Consider the following 12,615-nt stretch of genomic DNA (forward strand, 5'->3'; position numbering starts at 1 on the left):
TAAAAACATCGTTACCATTGTCGTGAGAAAGAAATGTTGTTTCTGTTTGGCTCGAGAGCGTTGATAAACTAAATTTATGTTAATGGGAAACATTTGTAAATTATTCTTATCTTGAGTGCTAACGTTAATCATGGGACTAATTGCCCATCCACATTTCCTTAAAAGGTTGTTTTGTCACAAGTTTCGCAGCTCTCATCAGACCCGAATCGGTGTATGACGGATGTATTTGACCCTTTTTAATCTGGTTAATCATCTCGATATTAATGCATACTAGAGCTATTGCTTGAATTGCTTGATTATGTTGGTTGATGTCATTTCAAATACACAGCGTCTTCATGGTTTGTGATGTAAGGCTTCTAATAAGTAGAGGATGAACTAATTGAACATATCTGTACATGTGAAAAAAGAAACATATAAGTAGTTTAATCAAAGTATGAAAGAAAAAAAATCATGATCGATACCTTAAAAGGTAACCCACCAAATACTACAAAATGAAGAACATAACAATAAGGCGCGAAATGCAATTCAAAACATAAAAGATATAAAATAAACGTACGTATAGATACTGGCAACCAGCAACTTTCGATAACACATGCAGCTATACTACAGATGAATAATGAATGGTAAACAAATGTAATAGAAAACAATTTAGGACTCGCGCCAGATGAAGATTTAATAGACGCTCCAGACATATACGTGTAAAGAAGTAAAAACATGTGGAAAGATTGTTACACAAGCTTAACCACAAAGTACAAACAAAACTTGCCTTGATAAACTGAATAGTGAACTAGTCTCTATAAGGGATCTTGTATTTAATATATAACTAGGCCCAAGAAAATATTTGATTCTGCTACCGGCCCATGATCAATTATTTTGTTGTTGCAGTCCATTCATTGATTTTAAATCAAACTAGTTTTTAACCCGCACGATGCGGCAGAAACACGACTTGGTAGACATTTGGAAAAGTCGTTCAAGGATTTAAATCAAAGTAAATGCACATTTGTATTCGGTTTGCATTTCATGTATTACAATGCCATGGCAATTTCAAAACATCAATACAAATTTTAACTAAGAAGTTCAAGAAACCTATATAAGTAAGACGGTAAGTTTTACATCCATGATAATTGATTAGAACTAATATGATCAATAAAAGCGGTTTTTTGAAGTTAAAGTAGTGTCCCATCCCTAATGTCACATCGAGGCTCAATTTGTTTATCCGTCATGTTGAGTGTTGAGAGGGTTTACTTGAAAATGGAATTTATTCAAACATAAAAATTAAACCTTAATCACCCACATCAAGAATTCACTTTAAACATCAAAATACAAATTCTTGTATATACTTCTATTACTGTACATGGTTATTCAACCATTTTAAGCTCTTGTGCTACAAAATGACTATATAACTAAAAGAGAAAATGGGAAATAAATAAAAATCAGACAAACAACATCACTACACGACTATGAGCTAATAAAAACATTGAAGTGCATCCGAGTACCTAACTTTTTTTGTGCTTGTACATGTCATTAAGACCTTCATCTCCCTCCATTTCCTTTTTTCTAAAACCATTTCAAAAAAGAATAATTAGTAATGCAACTATACTTTTTTTTGGTATCTATTAAAAAGATGTACGTACAAAACAAATTAACTCAAATAGTGAAAAAACAGTTGTATTAGGAATACACTAAAAATAAGTTTAGTGATGGAGCTATAGCGTCCAAACACAAATCACATCAACAAAACCTGCATTATATAAGAAAACGTAAAAAAACATAAAATTTCAAGACTTCATCAAACAGTTAGTGTGTAACAAAAATGAAATTCAAAATAAAAAAATTGAAATTCAAAATAGTCAGTTGCAAGTACAATATCATAAGGTAAGACAATAATCCATAGTCAAGTACCTAATCTATAACTTAACAGGGCTTTAACTTTAAAAATAAAATACATATATGCTTATCTTTTTAACGAACTTAAGTAATTCATGTTTTAATTCTCTTAATGGTGTATTAAATCCCGAAACAGCAAACCGAAGCAGAAGAAATAAACGATTCGTTGTTGGAACCAATCAATTCATAATCTCAGTAGCTACTTTAGACACTTAAATTTAAGGGTTATTAACAGTCGACGAGGGGGAATAAATCAAAGAATGAAACTTAAATTTAAGGGTTACAATCAGTACCTCCATTCATTCCCTCACGCTGTAATAACTAAATAAAGGCAGTGAAACGAAGAGAGAAAATACAGGAGAAAGGAAATGATGAAATCAGGATTAGGGTTCCGTTACCTACTTGTAATTTGAAAGACAAGGGAATTATTTTCTTCTTCACGGTTCTATTACCAGTAAGGTGAAAGACTAACATCATACTCATGGCAGGAGATGGAGTGGAGATACATATAATAAGTTTTATATATAATTAAAAAGCAAACAAAGTGTGATTCATTAACTCCTTTAAATTTCTCATCCTCAACGCCTCACCATCAACCCTAATAACATTTTGGAGCATATGTGTTATCTACAAAACAAACATAATAGTCACTTTAAAGGCAATAATTAGTTGTTTATATTTTATTCAAGACATGTAGGTGAAAATGAGAACCGTGCTCAAATGTATGAGTGTCAGAGAAAATACTAACGCCACAATCATGGGAAAACATGTTTTTTCTGCAGCTTATTTCTCACGCAATAGAGCTTCCAACCATTGAGGTAACTTTGCTTATGCGAGTTACCAACGTAATCATCAATTGTTTTTTTCATTAAATTGGACTGACAAAAATAGACAATTAGACATATTTCACCATTTTCATGGAGAATTATGTTGACTGATAAGGATAAGCAAAAGAGAGGTAACGTTCCCATATGTACTAACATACATATAAGATTCTATGGCATATCTCTTTGGTACTCAATTCAGTCTAGCCAGGAAACATTTGAATCACTATCAACCCTAATAACATTTTGGGGGCATATATATCATTATCCACAAAACAAATATATTATTGATTACCTTATAAATTCTAAAGAAAGTAATTAGTTGTTTATAATTAATTTTAGACCTGTAGGCAATAGACTGTTTACATTAAATTAAACTAAAAGCTAAAGAAATTGTTCTTCATTTCTAGGAAGTACTCAACTGATCGATAAAACCATTACAAAGAAGTGATACTCCTGTATTGTATATGTATGTATTAACATACTAGCTTTAGAACCCGTATGATGCATGAGATGCTTAAAAGAAATATAATTAAGCTATATAAATTAAATGATTAAATTTAATAAAAACATGTATTTCATCAAATTAAATGATTTTATAAGTTCATGTTATATTTTCTAGTTAAATATTCATATGAAATCGTGGTGTATTTTTACACAATTTCCTTATAATCACGAAATAGATGTACCTGTACCGAGTGACTTTTATAAATTGTAATTATATTTTAATGGAATATTGAATTCCAACAAAAGATGATAAGATATTTAATTTATAAATGACATAAAAAAGAACATCATATATAAAATTAACATGAATAAAACACGTTTTTATATTACAATATCAAAAGAGATGAATAAAAACTCCATAAATTCATAAATGTGGAATTAATATCAGAGAACAAAATGGTTATTCATTCAATATTTTTATTCGTCTTAATCATTTTAGACTTATAAATCTATCTATAATATATATAAACGAAAACATAAAAATCCTATGTGTCGCGATATGACCGCTCTCTCTTTTTTTGGAGTCACCAGATTTGCTTGATTTTTAAATGGAGGTTTCTCATGCATTTAACCCGAATTCATGGGTATGGGTCTTACCAAACCCAAATATTCCTTAAACGGGTTATAACATCTCATTAAATTAAAAATTATTTTCACCAAATTATTGATGTAAAATCCTATAAAATAAGATATAATAAAAATTAATATCTTATTTATTTTTAAAAAGATATATATATATATATATATATATTATTTAAATTAAAAACCAATTTGATAGTAAAAAAAATAAACGGGTCTTGGGTCTTATAAAACCATAAGTATATTATTAACTTTCATAAATATTATTTACAATTAAAAAACCAATTTTATAGTAAAAAAATAAACGGGTCTTGGGTCTCATCAAAACCATATAGCTTTTAAACCGGGTTATAACATCTCATTTATTTGTGAAACAATTTATCGTTAAACCATAAGTATATTATTAATTTTCATACATAAAAAAATATAAATTAAAAAAAATAAATATTAAAACAAACAATATAAACAACCTCTGTAATACGGGGGATAAAACTAGTATCATTATATAAATTGATTTAATAAAAAAGGTAGATATGATTTCATTAAAGATTTAAATATTTTGATTGTATGGATATAATTACCTACATATTTTTAGTCTTTATAATTTAAGTAATTATTTATTTGATGAAAGAATGTATTAATATATTTTGATTACGCTGACATGAATATGCTTTCATAAAAAATAGTTTGTGCAACAAATACATGCTAAAAACGAATGTCAAACAACTAGTATTAAAATTATTTTATTTTATTAAAATATATAGATAGATATATAATTATATCACGTATAATAATATCTCTTCTGTACTCAATCTCCAATTATAATAATCACATATATATATATATTTTCTTTCACTCACGCATTTTCATAAAAGTATTATATTATTACTTACTTTTTTAAATTTTAGAAAAAGAAATGTTACATTCGTTACGTTTAGGAAGTGGATAAAAAAACAAGTCTAGAGCCACACTAAACCAAACCAAACCAAACCAAACCAAACCAACCCACATTTGTTTTCCATCTATTTAACCAAACTCCTTTTGTTTCTCTCTCTAGAAACGTAAGCCACCCACCGCCAGATCCTGAAATCTCATCTGGCCACCGATTCAGCATTTCACCGCTTCTGAATTCAACAATAATAATAATTCAGTTGTTTGAAGAAGCTGATTCATCTGTGTGTTGCCGATAGTAATAATAAGCTGCTTGAGATTATATTAATTACGGTGGCGGTGGCTTTGGATTTCCAGAACAGTATGGTGATTGGTAGGTAGCACGAATGCGGTTGGTTTTCTTACATTTGTAATCGCACTTACAGTTTCATTATTCTTCCTCTCCGATCTGATTCATACAAAGCCGCCTTACGATGCAACAAGATCTGCCGCGCAGAAAGGTTAATATTTTGTTTCTAGAGTTGTTGAATTACTTTCAGGGCAGGCTTTATATATGGTTTTTAAACCCTAATTTTAGCTCGACTGATTAGGTTTCCCATTTTTAACTTTAGCTGAATTCTTTAATTTTGGGTATTATGAATCATGTGTTGACATGCTTCTATTGTTGTTCTTGATGGTCTAATTTAATGCTTCTAGAGTTGTTAAATTAATGATGTGGCAAGCTTTATAATGTAAAAAGTATGATTTTTTCAACTGTAATTAATGTATAGTGATGTTCAGTGTAGTTGTATTACAGAATCCCAAAGAGATTGAATTTATCACGAATTTGTACCACATGTGATGCTGTAAGTGTCGGTTAATTGAAAATTTGAGCTGGACTGCATTGTGATTCGGTTTCGGATTTTTCTTTTTTGTTATAGGTCAATTTTTGAAATCAGGGTATTATAAAATAATTTTAGATGTATTAATGTTTGACTTTTGGATTAAATTGTTGTTGTCGTCGACAGTTTAATAAATGCTTCTAGAGTTAAGTTAGTGTGTTGGTAAACTTATATTATGATGCATATTGATGTTGAATCATTGAATTACAGAATCCGAAAGAGGTTGAATTCTTCACTGAATACGGTGAATCGAATCGGTACAAGATATTGGAGATTATAGGGAAGGGAAGTTATGGAGTTGTTTGTTCAGCTGTTGACACACACACGGGGGAAAAGGTTGCAATTAAGAAAATAACTGACATATTTGAACACGCGTCCGATGCTATCCGTATCTTGCGTGAGATCAAATTGTTAAGGCTCTTAAGGCACCCTGATATTGTTGAAATTAAAAGGATCATGTTGCCGCCATCTAGGCGAGCGTTTAAAGATATTTATGTTGTGTTTGAACTTATGGAGTCGGATCTTCATCAAGTTATAAAGGCCAATGATGACCTCACACATGAACATCACCGTTTTTTCCTTTATCAAATGCTACGAGCTTTAAAATATATGCATACAGGTAACTTATTAATATATAGTCAAAAACTCAAGTTAACTAAATATGTTAATTTTGGAGCTAAATCTGGCTATAAAATTTGAATAATTTCAGCGAATGTGTTTCATCGTGATCTTAAACCAAAGAACATATTAGCAAACGCGAATTGCAAGCTCAAGATATGTGATTTTGGACTCGCGAGGGTTGCATTTAATGATGCCCCGACAGCTGTTCTTTGGACGGTAAGTTATTAATCTACATTTTGGACATGTATATTAAATGTAGAATATCTAATCTTTTGTTTTTATTATTATATTTCAGGATTATGTAGCAACAAGATGGTATAGGGCGCCCGAGCTTTGTGGATCTTTTTCTTCAAAGGTTGTTACCTTTTTTAGTAATTCCTATCTGCATTATTTTGTCATTTTTGGCAGGCTTGTAAACAAAACTAAGCGGACAAGAACAGAGAAATAAAACGAACGGCGTTTTCTTGTTCGTGTTCGTTTTTTAAGAAAATGAACGTGTTTGTGTTCATGTTTGTTTGTTAACTGTATACGAATGGTTCACGAATGTAAACGAACGAATGTAACTGAACATAGATGAATGAACTTAACTTAGCTAAAACCAATTGAAACCAAACGTGAACTACAATGTGTTGGGCATAAAGAAGTTATTAAAGTTAGACTAAATTGTAATGGACCTAAAAAATTTTGAGGAATATATTAACGAACTTAAACATACGTAAACTAACTAACATAAGTAAACGTTAACAAACAAGCATAAGCAACTTTAAATTAACGAACGTTCACAAACATAAATGAACAAACTTGATATATATTCAGGTTTGTTCTTTGATCTGCTGAACAATAATTTTTGTTCATGTTTATTTGTTTATTACATAAACGAACTTCAAGGCGAACGGTTCGCTTACAGGCATGTCACTGCAGTATGCTTTAAATATGATATTATATATGCATTCATGGTTTCTTATAAATTTTTCCAGTTAACCCAAGGTGTTCTTTGTTTTTTTTATTAAATAAATTAGATAAATGTTAAATTTCAGTATACTCCTGCTATTGACATATGGAGCATCGGCTGTATATTTGCTGAAGTATTGACTGGAAAACCGCTTTTCCCGGGTAAAAGTGTCGTTCATCAGCTGGAACTTATAACTGACCTTCTCGGGACACCATCATCAGACACCATTTCTGGAGTATGTTCTTTTCACATTTTCATTTTCCATTTATATGCTTACATATTTTATTCATTTTTTTTTAATTTTTCACAGGTTCGTAATGATAAAGCAAGAAAATACTTGTTGGACATGCGTAAAAAGCAACCCGTTCCATTTTCACAAAAATTCACAAGCATTGACCCGTTGGCACTCAGACTATTGCAAAGGATGTTAGCATTTGATCCAAAGGAACGACCAACTGCTGAGGAGGTCTGTATTGTTATTATTAATGTTGTTTATGTTCATCTGTGCTTTCTAAATTTGATTTTTTTAATGACCCTTTTAACCCTTTGTTTTATATTTATATTAGGCATTAGCGGATCCTTATTTCAAGGGGTTAGCTAAGCTCGAGAGGGAGCCGTCTTGCCAATCAATCTCAAAATTGGAATTTGAGTTCGAGAGGCGTCGGGTTACAAAAGAGGATATTCGAGAATTAATATTTAGGGAAATTCTCGAGTATCACCCTCAGCTTTTAAAAGATTACATGGCGGGAAATGAAAGCACCAATTTTCTCTATCCTAGGTTTTTATAATTATCATTTATTACCGCCATTTTATCTACTTATTGCGTGCTCTTTTATTTGGGATCTAACTTGCGTTATTGTTACCATGCAGTGCTATTGGTCAATTCCGTAGACAGTTTGCGTATTTAGAGGAAAACAGTGGGAAAAACGGGCCTGTTATGCCTCCAGAGCGGAAGCACGCTTCCCTCCCAAGGTAAAATTTTGTAATTCTTGGTCCTGTTCTCGGTTTCAGTTTTGTATGTACCCAAAAACCAAAAGAACTGAACTTCATACACTGCTGAAACCAAAAAACCTGACTTTTGTTATTAAATTTATGGAAAAATATTTCTTTTGTTATTGAATTTATGGATTTTATTTTACTTTTGAATAATAAGTTGTAAAAATCCCAAAAACCGAGAAAGAACCGACCAATGTTATTGAAGTTATGGATTATAAATTTTTATACTAAAATGTCAAGCAGTTTATAGAAAACTAGTAAATGGTGTTGTGTGGATTTTAATGATTACATATTAAAATTTATTGTTTCTTGTCAGGTCCTCGGTCAATTCAAGTATGGTTGCTTCCAGGCCACATCAAACGGTTGTTTCATTCGACAACAGAACACTAGAGCCCACATTCGACAATAGAAGAGCAATAGACACCACAATAAGAAGCGGCAGGGTAACCGACACATCTGTAAACATCTACAATGCTTCAACTACTCGAGCACCCCCGAGAATGCCTACAGGTACATAACCTTTCTCAATTTCCAAATCACCCCTTCAATTCAACTTTCTGAACTCATTCACATACTGTCAAACTAACAAACTTTTTACAGGACCCCTTATTCCTTACGATCAAAGGTTGACAGTAGCACCGCCAGTGGCTGCTCATCCTCCACAATATGTATATATGCCAACTAACGGTGGAGATCAAGCAAAGAGTCACGTGCATACCGGTGGAGTGGTGATTGACTTTAATAATAACGCGTATTATACCCAACCACATGCACAGGTGCACCCACATGGCATGTCTAGCCAACAGCCTAACGAGCGAATAGCAATCGATGCAAAGCTTATGCAGGCGCAAACACAGTTTGGTCATGTAGCCGCCGCTGCTCATACTGTTGTTCAAATTGGATTATCTTGAAAGGGTGTGTGGACCCCATGTGTTTTCTATGTGTTTCTTGTAAATTATGAACTTTGTTTTAGTGTTGAGAAATGGAAAGTGTGACTTTGTTTAGAGCCTTCCAAGCCCATCCTTATCTTTATAATTACACTACAAAATATTACATTTATCTCCCCTATTTAATTAAATAATATTGTTCTATATATTTATCATTATAGTTTTTTTATCCTCTATTCATAACCAATTCAACAAAATTACAAGAACTTTTTCCTCAAATTTACAAAAATTCATTATTTTTTCTCTCTTCATCCTATAATTTACACTCATAGTCATTTAAAAACTTACCCTGTAATTTACAAACTCTTTACAAACTCTTCTCACATAAATAAAGGGATGGGTTGGAAATGCTCTTATTGTGTTTGTTGTTTTTAGTTATTTATTTTAATTGTATGAATTATGATTGAGAGGACCGTTGATCCACTATATAAGGAAAAGAAGTGAGATCTTGTGGGCCCAGAGTGAAAGTTTGTAGCCCGTCAAGTGTAAAGTAGTGAGCTATGCTTGTGATTTGTGTGGGCTTGTTTGAATATTTCCTTTTTTTTGTACTTTATGTGCTTTGCGTTTTGAAAATATTGGTGGTGGTTTGATGCATGTTCTTTGTTCCCAGTTGATGTTTGTTAGAATTAGGCAAGTCTGGTATGCCTTTGATGTGAGATTTACTTCATCAACACTAAAACAACTCACACCTTCAAGTCGGAGCTGTTTATTTTGGTTAGTACAAATCAGGTTAGGTAAAAACACCCTCTTGATGGTTATACAATTTAGTCAACGAATTGCATGTAAATTAGTTTGTTGAATTTCTTTATAAACAATATGGTTGATACCAGAATTATCTGTTACATTCCCGTATTACACTTCCGCAACTACCTAGTCGGCGTGTGACAGAAGTTGGTATCAGAGCCATTGGTTATAAAGAATTAGGATGTCCCTTAGGATACCCTAATATAACCTTAGGCCCGATTAGCTCTGGGATTAAAATAATATTAAATAATATGTACTGATGATTCTCGGGATGAACTCGAATGGATAAGTGGGTTAATATGGTCCAGAACGTAATAACAGACTTGTTTGTACGAGAGAATTCGAGAAGAATTCGATAAACAATCCAATAGGTAAAATAGCAACATATGAGGGTAAAATGCATTATTAAATATATGTATATATAAATCATCTGTGCTAATGTGTATGAATACCTGCATGTATAATATGACGATATGATTGAAAGATATTGTTCATATTACTAACCATTGTGCAAGAACATGTCGAGGTCTACCGATAATTTATCTATTGCGGTACCAGTATTACCTGAAGAGGAGAACCCAGAAGAGGAAACTGATGAGGAACCAGAGGAGGAGATGAGCGAGAGTTTAGGAGATACCCACAGATCAACCCAACTTATCGAGTTATCGTTGTGACACCTACCTCCCTAGGGAATCCCCTAGGAATGATGTAGGAGAGTGAGCCACTAGTGCCTATCGGACCCAGTGAGAGCCCCTACACCACCTATACACCATACTTCACCACCCACTCTTACACACAGGACCCAACAGACTGCTCGTATTTATATATTCCCACCTGAGCACACCCTATCCCCACCCCATTAGACTTATCATATGGAAGAGACTTCACGAGTACAGGTCACCGAGATACCTGTCCCTGTTTGGGGTGTACCAATCCCAATTCAGGAGCCACCTCCCATGACTGACTCTGAGTGGTTAGGAGTGATAACCGATCAAATATTAAGCCACACGACATCAATAAACTATCTTAATCAATTCAGACAAGAAACCCGAGAAGATGTTTGGTACCTCCACCAAAACATGAGGGATGTGAGGAGATCGAACACTGGTTACCGATGGCGTATGGATCAGGTGGAATCTCATCTATGGATTGATAAGACAGTCATCGTAGCGTTAATAACTGTCGTTGTATGGTTGGTTTATCTTGTACGTATGGATAAGTAGAACAGAACAGTATAGTTGGTTGTATATAGTCTTTGACTTCCCATGCAACATTTTGTAGTAGCATGTTGGGTTGATTTGGAAACTGTTTACGGTTTAGCACTATTACAAGCACTGGCCCTTATCTAGTTAAGTCTATATGTCACTTAGTGACAAATTTTGATACGCATATTCAAGCGCTGGCCTATACCAGGTTAAGCCTATGCGCTAAATTTGGGATGCATATGCACAGTCTCTCTGTCTCTCTCTTACACACAGATTGTACATAAAAATTTATTAGGCGGATATTTGTTCAGAGATTAGATTGCACACAACAATTTGTTAACAAATAGAATAATAGAGACTGGATGAAGAACTTTGATTTTGATATTGAATTGATAATTTCTAACTTTGTTCTTGATCTTTATCGACCCTACATATAGACATTAGATTGAGTTGATTGTTGGGTTACATCGATTCAAACATCTTACATATCTTGGTGTGTCATCTTGGTAGTTATCAAGTTTTATTCTTCACACTCTAGACCCTAAACCTTTCATATATGTTAAATACAATAATACTAAACAATCACTACAAGAAATTTGTTCTGACGGGACCACTCTTATACCAACCATAAATGTGGTCGCTATAGAACACTTGTACCGACCACATGCGGTCACTATAGGTTTTGACCAGATTTCACTTATGGCAAACCCTTTACCAACCACATGTGGTCGAGATAGATTTAGCGGGAAGTTTGGCTCCTCGCGAAATTTTATTTCGACCAGATGTGGTCGGGAAAAAGTAAATAGCTTTTATTTTTGATTTTTTTTGCCGTTAGCTATGTATATGTGTTTTTACAACACCTATACCGACCACATGTGGTCGGGATAGGTTGGTTTAATTTTAATTTAAATTTTTGTTTAAGTAAGCGGGAGGTATGAATTTTGAGCGCCATCTAAAAACCTTTTCCCGACCACATGTGGTCGGGATAGGTTGGTTTTATTCTAATCTTTATTGTTTTTAATTTAGCGGGATTATCATGTTGTGGAGGAATATAGCCTGACAACCTTTTCCCGACCACATGTGGTCGGGATAGATTTCCTTCAATTTTGATTTTGTTTTAAATTTTTGAATGGCATCTAAAAACTTTTTCCTGACCACATATGGTCGGGATAGGCTTTTTCTTATTTCAATTTTATTTAAATTTTTTGGATGCAAGATCGTTTCGATAACTTCTATTTCGACGACATGCTATCAATAAATGTTTTTTATATAAACTAAATAGAACGACAACGTATTGGCTGTTCTTTTCTATGATGACATGTTGTCGGACAAGTTCGTTTTATATATTTTAGATTTCTTTTTATAAATTAGACAAATAGCAATTTCAAAGTATGTGTGTGTATGCATACGAAATTATATGTATGAGTATATGCATGTCTATGTATTGTGTAGAACTCTGTATATGTTTGTATATGTCGATGAATGTGTGTATAATATGAATGTCATGTTTATTGTGTATAATTATGTCTTGTGTATGAATGCACCTACTTATGCCTGTATGCGTGTATTTCTATGTGTGCG

The 12,615-nt window shown here is 32.8% G+C and overlaps 1 protein-coding gene across 1 annotated transcript; it reads left to right on the top strand.

Annotated features, from left to right (window-relative positions):
- Nucleotides 1–5,019: 5,019 nt before the first annotated feature.
- LOC143546975 (mitogen-activated protein kinase 15-like) lies at nucleotides 5,020–9,197 on the top strand. Its single transcript, XM_077038509.1, has 10 exons — nucleotides 5,020–5,188; nucleotides 5,780–6,188; nucleotides 6,279–6,406; nucleotides 6,486–6,545; nucleotides 7,228–7,377; nucleotides 7,453–7,608; nucleotides 7,709–7,920; nucleotides 8,013–8,114; nucleotides 8,455–8,648; nucleotides 8,739–9,197. Exons 1-10 carry the CDS (start codon nucleotides 5,162–5,164, stop codon nucleotides 9,047–9,049), a joined length of 1,749 nt encoding a protein of 582 aa, XP_076894624.1. The 5' UTR covers nucleotides 5,020–5,161; the 3' UTR covers nucleotides 9,050–9,197.
- The last annotated feature ends 3,418 nt before the right edge of the window (nucleotides 9,198–12,615 follow it).

Source organism: Bidens hawaiensis, unplaced genomic scaffold (genome assembly GCF_021521415.1).
Source record: "Bidens hawaiensis isolate Kalapana, Puna unplaced genomic scaffold, B.hawaiensis_p1.1 tig00014538_1, whole genome shotgun sequence".
In the NCBI taxonomy this organism is placed as follows: domain Eukaryota; kingdom Viridiplantae; phylum Streptophyta; class Magnoliopsida; order Asterales; family Asteraceae; genus Bidens; species Bidens hawaiensis.

What these genes read in the sequence shown, in the direction of transcription:
- LOC143546975 (XM_077038509.1), top strand. Translation starts at nt 5,162, where the DNA reads ATGCAACAAGATCTGCCGCGCAGAAAG. An exon ending in AACGACCAACTGCTGAGGAG is followed by an intron (nt 7,609 to 7,708) that starts GTCTGTATTGTT and finishes TATTTATATTAG; the next exon opens with GCATTAGCGGATCCTTATTT. An exon ending in ACCCCCGAGAATGCCTACAG is followed by an intron (nt 8,649 to 8,738) that starts GTACATAACCTT and finishes AACTTTTTACAG; the next exon opens with GACCCCTTATTCCTTACGAT.